Raw genomic sequence first — 6,000 nt, forward strand, 5'->3', positions numbered from 1 at the left:
CTCTCTCTTTTTTCTTTTAATTTCCTAACACTAATATTGATCTTTGGAAGTTAATCTCTTACAGAGCAGTTCTACTTATCATTTATCACCCTCCAATGAATCACCAAAATAAAGATCAAGAAATAATTTCCTAGGGATATATTTTTTGCTTCAGATGTTATACATCCATAAAAAGAAGAGTTAATAGTGAAAAGCACACTTAAATTATCATCTTTTCGCAAGTTTCATATCTCAACTATATGTTGTTCCATTTTTCTACCTAAACTATCACTCATTTTATATTAAAACACAGCTCGATGCTGATCGAGTTGGCCTCTATGCGCCTCTTGTCGATTGGGAACAAATAGGTGGCCACTGTTGTCATTAGGAACAAATAGGTGGCCAACTCAGCTTCAGATGTGTTTTTAACTTTTAATACAAAGGGAGAATAATTTAAATAGGTAAAGGAACAATGAATAGTTGGAGTATAAAACTCGGAAAAAGTGATAGTAATTTAACCATTATCTCAAGAATCACTCCAGCTACCTATGAATTTAAAGCCCATCAAAATTGATCAGCTATTTATTTATGAATTTAAAACCAGAAAACTTGAGTTTTTTTTGTTCTCTCATATGTGATGTGAAAACTTTTCAACTCTGCCACCATCAATGCTTAACGGTAAAATGGAAATTGTGTCGGCTGAATCATTGTTTTCATCACACACAAAATAGTGACCTGGAAAAGGGCGGGGGGGGGGGTGTGAGATAGGGTGGGGTGGGGTGGAATCTGATGATAATTTCATGTGGGGTCCACTGTTTCCAGCTCTCCCACACTTGCCAAAACCAGCTGTTCATCTTTCAATATTTCTCTAAATTCATTAGTTGGAAATGTTCATAATCAAGATCTAGTTTCTCTCTCTCACTTACAAAATATGCAAAGAGAATCACCAAAGATTAGAGGGGTCCAACTCTTTTCTTATCTTTTTGTTTTGTGTTAGCCACATTGTTGACTCTTTACAGAGAAAAAGCTGCAGTCTTTGAACAGGAGAAGAACAAAATAGAAGCTTTCTTAGATCTCTGAAGCTCCAATTTTAAAGGGTATAATTCAAATCAATCAAATTTATGTCTTTTTTTTTTTTCTTGAAGTTCTTGCTGTTTTAGTATATGGGCAGTGCATCATTTTCTGGGAAGTTGATGTCTTTCTTTGAAATTTTAATGTCATTGTTCAAATGCTTTCCATTTTCAGAGTTTTCTTGAGGCTATAGGTGCATTATCTTCCAAGTTTGTATTTTTTCTTCTGTATTTGAAGTTATTGAGAATGAGAGCCAATTTATGCATTGATGAGATTCTCTTGTCAGCAGCCTAGTTTTATGGACTCAGAATATTTGCTTGCTTGTATTCCTAGTTGACTAATTAGATTTAGATAATCTAGGCTCAGCTACAATTTTTAACTTGGTTAGACATAAAAGTATAGATCTTTCAGTTATTTCATTTTTCAACTTGTATCTTGTGCTGATCTTTAGCTTATCCTTGGCCCTTCTCATCCCACCTACCCCTTGCATACAACAACAACAACAACAACAAGCCCAGTGTAATCCCACCATGTGGGGTCTGGGGAGGGTAGAGTGTACGCAGACCTAACCCCCACCTACCCCTTGCATACACAAGCATATTGTAAATTATATGTACATTTGTGTGAAATTGTGATCTTTGGTCATTAGGTTGGAGATTTCTCTTTCTGTTATTTTACGTAAGTTTACCTGAATTTCTAGTAATTGAAAAGGTTGAACCATCCATGTAATGTAGTGTGTTTTTGTCTTCTAAAAAGGGTAATTTGTGGAATACAAAGATGGGAAAGAAAGGAAGCTGGTTTTCTTCAGTAAAGAAGGCTCTGAGCCCAAATTCTAAGGAAAAGGCTGACAAGGTATGTTGAAAAAAATCATATACTAGTACTTCTCTAGCGTGATGTTAACTGGTGCCTGAGATTTCTTGAGTGTAATTTCAGAAAGCAAGTAAATCAAAGAAGAAATGGTTTGGGAAAGAAAAGGATCCAGTACCGGATTCTTCGACTTTGGTGGTTGCCTCAGTATCTCCTCCTCGACCTGTTCCGCCAGTGGAAGAGGTCAAATTGGCTGAAGTGGAAGAAGAGCAGACTAAACATGTTTATTCTGTTGCAGTTGCCACAGCTGCAGCAGCCGAAGCGGCTGTTGCAGCTGCCCAGGCTGCTGCAGAGGTTGTTCGGTTAACTACTGTCAATCAATTTGCAGGCAAATCCAAGGAGGAAATAGCCGCAATCAGGATTCAGACTGCATTTCGAGGATATCTGGTATGCATCTGTATGCCCATATTTTGTCATTTCTTAGTGTTTTTTCCTTGGCTTAATACATCGACAACCTCTTACACTTGCCAATAAATTTCATTTAGGTAGCTACTTTGCTGTTTAATTTTGCTTTACTTGTGAGAACATGAAATAAATATTTGGTACTGAGATAGAACTTGTTGTCGGGGTTTCTCATTTGCAGGCCAGAAGGGCGTTGAGAGCTTTAAGAGGACTTGTCAGACTCAAAACACTAGTTGATGGACCTACTGTCAAACGGCAAACTGCAAATACACTGAAATGTATGCAGACTTTATCTCGTGCGCAGTCTCAGATTAGTTCTAGAAGGAGCAGGTTATTGGAGGAGAACAGAACTCTCCAGAGACAGCTTATGCAGAAACATGCAAAAGAACTTGAGAGTTTGAGGGTCAGAATTCTTCTTTCATTCCAACTTTTTCTCAAAACAACTGTCACAGTGTTCTAATGAAGTTTATTGGTAAATGTTATGTACCAAAATTGTGTTTGTATGTCAACACATGCTGTAAGATGGAGTCTGGTGTATACATTTCACCATTGTATTGTTCAACAGTGAAAATTTTGCGTTGTAAATTTCATCAACTCATCTGTTTGTCCCAAATTGTAAACAAAAGCAGTAAGGTGTAATTTTGAATGCCTTTTTTGCGTTTTTGACAATATGCTATAGCTGAATATTTAATGGATCGAGATTTTGTAACATATTTTGTGCTATCTTGGTCCTCTTTATTTTATGTCTTTTTAAATGCTTTTTGTCTAATGTTTTCTGTTTTCATAGAGAGGGGAGGAATGGGATGATACTCTACAATCAAAGGAGCAAATAGAAGCAAGTTTGCTCAGCAGATACGAAGCTGCAATGAGACGAGAAAGAGCACTAGCCTATTCATATTCCCACCAGGTACTCCATTAATAGTTCTCGTATATACTTACATGTTACAACTATTAACATTTTGAAAGAGGGTCATTTATTTCCCAAGGCTATTTTCTGTAGTATGCAAAAGGTGATCTAGGTAGCCTTCTACCATTGTGCCAAGATTATGTTTCTAAAAGTCATGTTTTGACCTCTCACATTCATACAGTCAAAATTTTACATTGACATTTATCAAAAGAAAAAAAAAAAAGGAAAAAGTAAAACTTTTAATGATGATATTATTGCTGAAATCTTGGCTTCATCTCTTTTCTTTCATGTTCTGTATTAGTTAACCTATGCATTTCTTCAATGGAATATCTTTCCATGTTTAGACATTATGATTTTTCTCGTGAGCTGTTAACGACACTACTAGTCATTGATTATGTCAAAAATGTTGACTTGACAGCAAACCTGGAAGAAGTCATCGAAATCTACCAACTTGTTATTTATGGATCCAACCAATCCTCAATGGGGTTGGAGCTGGTTAGAGCGGTGGATGGGTTCTAGGCCTAAGGAAAGCCAAAGCATGTCAGAGAAAGAACTAAAAAGTGATCAATTGTCCATTGCTGGAGAAATTACCAAGGCATTTGCGCGGCATCAACTGAATTCTGAACTCCCGTCTTCTCCTTCCAGCCAAAAGCCAAACCGTCCTCCAAGCCGTCAGTCCCCTACTACCCCTTCCAAGCGAGGAACAGCTAGAAAAATCAAACCAGCAAGTGCAAGAGTCAGTGCAATAAACCATGATGATGACACACGAAGCGTGTTTAGTGTTCAATCAGAAATGAACAGGAGGCACAGCATTGCAGGTAGGGGTGTCAAATGGGCAGGTTGGGTTGAATTTGGGCGGGTCAAAATGGGCTAAGTAAATAAATGGAGTTACTTGGGCTGAAATGGGTTGGGCTGAATGGGCTAAAAAAGTAGGTCATAACCCAACCTGCTCAATTTTTACTAAATTTTAATTTCTTTGTTTGTTCTTTTATAATTTATTTAGTACCTAATAATTTTTTTTCTTATTATGGCTATATATAACATATCATACTAGAAAAAATATCTTTTTGAAAATATTTTGACAAGATTTCTCATGGGTTAATTTGCGTTGCATATTGGCCCATTTTTTTATGGATTGGGTTGAAATGAGGAAAGTGTCAATAATCAGCCCAAAACTTAGGCGGGTTGTGTTTTCATGAGCTAATTTTGCCACCCCTATGCAGGATCATCTGTAAGAGATGATGAGAGCTTGGCAAGCTGCTCATCGGTACCAAGTTATATGGCATCCACTCAGTCAGCAAAAGCAAGAACAACACGGTTGCAAAGTCCATTGGGCATGGAAAACGGTACACCACCAGCAAAGGGATCATCAGGTTCTGTTAAGAAGCGACTCTCTTACCCTCCTTCACCAGCCATTACAAGGCGGCATTCAGGCCCACCAAAGATCGAGAGTACCTCCACAAACACCTCTATTGCCGAAGGATATGTGAATGGAGTTGTCAACTAGCTCATCTTATCAATAACCGCAGAGGAGATATGAAGACTTGGAACAAAGGCATTCGTTGATCGACTTATGCAACTTCAACTTCTCCATAAAATCAACATGAGTTTGTTACTGTATGTGCATGCCTGCGTGGTACTTTCTTTTTAATTTATTAAAAAAAAAAAAAAAAATTACATGCTTTTTAAATATTCTCTTCTCCCACGAGTGTTGATGATTTCAGATTGTGATAGTTGTGAATTTAATTTAGAGAAAGCATTTTCTTGTTTGTGATTATATATGATTCCATCTTTATTGTATACAAAATGGTGAAAAAAGAGAGGCTATTTCTTTATTTAGTCAATGGACATTGTTGTTTTTCTGTCTTTACTCTTTAGATCAATTGGTATTTGCCTTAAAGAATACTGGAGAGGGTTGACAAAAGAGAGCCTTAAACCTGAATGTTAAGACAAGTTGTCCTGCCATTCCACAAAGTAAATATTACAGCAGTAATTAAAGTAGAAGCTCAATAAGAGAAGATGGTGATGTAATTAGGAAAAAAAATTGGAACTGGAAATTATTACATATGAATTGGATATCACAAGAAAATCAGAATGAGAACAGATGACAAGTTAAGAATGGAGAAAAAAAGTGACATGGAAACAATGTGTTACTATTAACAATCCAAAAGTTTACCAGCAGTAGAATGAATTACAGTTAGCAATCTTCAGTTCTTGGTATTTCTGTCTACATCACTCCAAAACTCTAATCATTGACTGAAAAGGGGAAAAGGACAATGAGACATCAGTTAAAATATGGATTAGGTTAGGATGCATCTGTATTTTTTAAGTTAAGTGAGGAAGAAGTTGAATATTTGCGTATATCTCCTTTTAAATCTTTGTATCTCCAGCGGACTAGTAAAAATGCATGTGCAGATGTGCTATAAAAAAATAGATTAGTCCTAAACGAAATAATATAGGCCATTAAGCAAAAGCACAACTTTTACAAGAGCAATTGCTATGAAAATTAATACTACTAATAATCATTCTCATTCAAAATCTAGGGAAGAAACATTTAATTTCCAACTGCAACCTCAATTCATTCTCAAAAGATGTACTCTTGCTGTTATAAACTTAAACAGAACATAAATAGTGTCTGAAAATAAGGCTAATAACGTGAACATTGCGTATAACTAAAAATCTTAAAATTGTAGCTTTTCGTCTCCACAAGAAAGTTTCATATATCCAGATTAATAATTGCCCTTTACCACCACTATAACGATCTTAAATTCACT

General features: G+C 36.2%; 1 protein-coding gene across 3 annotated transcripts; it reads left to right on the top strand.

Moving 5' to 3' along the window:
• The first annotated feature begins 845 nt into the window (after positions 1-845).
• On the top strand, positions 846-5,096 carry LOC132049524 (protein IQ-DOMAIN 2-like). 3 transcript variants are annotated; one of them, XM_059440366.1, is made up of 7 exons: positions 846-1,076; positions 1,807-1,902; positions 1,984-2,304; positions 2,501-2,722; positions 3,107-3,226; positions 3,645-4,044; positions 4,450-5,096. In XM_059440366.1, exons 2-7 carry the CDS (start codon positions 1,828-1,830, stop codon positions 4,731-4,733), a joined length of 1,422 nt encoding a protein of 473 aa, XP_059296349.1. In that variant the 5' UTR covers positions 846-1,076; positions 1,807-1,827; the 3' UTR covers positions 4,734-5,096. The 3 variants fall into 3 exon arrangements, with proteins under 3 accessions (XP_059296349.1, XP_059296347.1, XP_059296350.1); XM_059440364.1 differs by having other exon boundaries at positions 846-1,057; positions 1,806-1,902; XM_059440367.1 differs by lacking the exon at positions 846-1,076 and adding an exon at positions 1,225-1,243.
• Positions 5,097-6,000: the final 904 nt, after the last annotated feature.

This window comes from Lycium ferocissimum, chromosome 3, assembly GCF_029784015.1.
Source record: "Lycium ferocissimum isolate CSIRO_LF1 chromosome 3, AGI_CSIRO_Lferr_CH_V1, whole genome shotgun sequence".
In the NCBI taxonomy this organism is placed as follows: domain Eukaryota; kingdom Viridiplantae; phylum Streptophyta; class Magnoliopsida; order Solanales; family Solanaceae; genus Lycium; species Lycium ferocissimum.

Excerpts from the sequence above, each read along its gene's own strand:
- LOC132049524 (XM_059440366.1), top strand. The coding sequence starts at position 1,828 with ATGGGAAAGAAAGGAAGCTGGTTTTCTTCAGTAAAGAAGGCTCTGAGC. Across the intron at positions 2,723-3,106 it reads AAGAACTTGAGAGTTTGAGG|AGAGGGGAGGAATGGGATGA; the intron begins GTCAGAATTCTT and ends CTGTTTTCATAG. Across the intron at positions 4,045-4,449 it reads CAGGAGGCACAGCATTGCAG|GATCATCTGTAAGAGATGAT; the intron begins GTAGGGGTGTCA and ends ACCCCTATGCAG.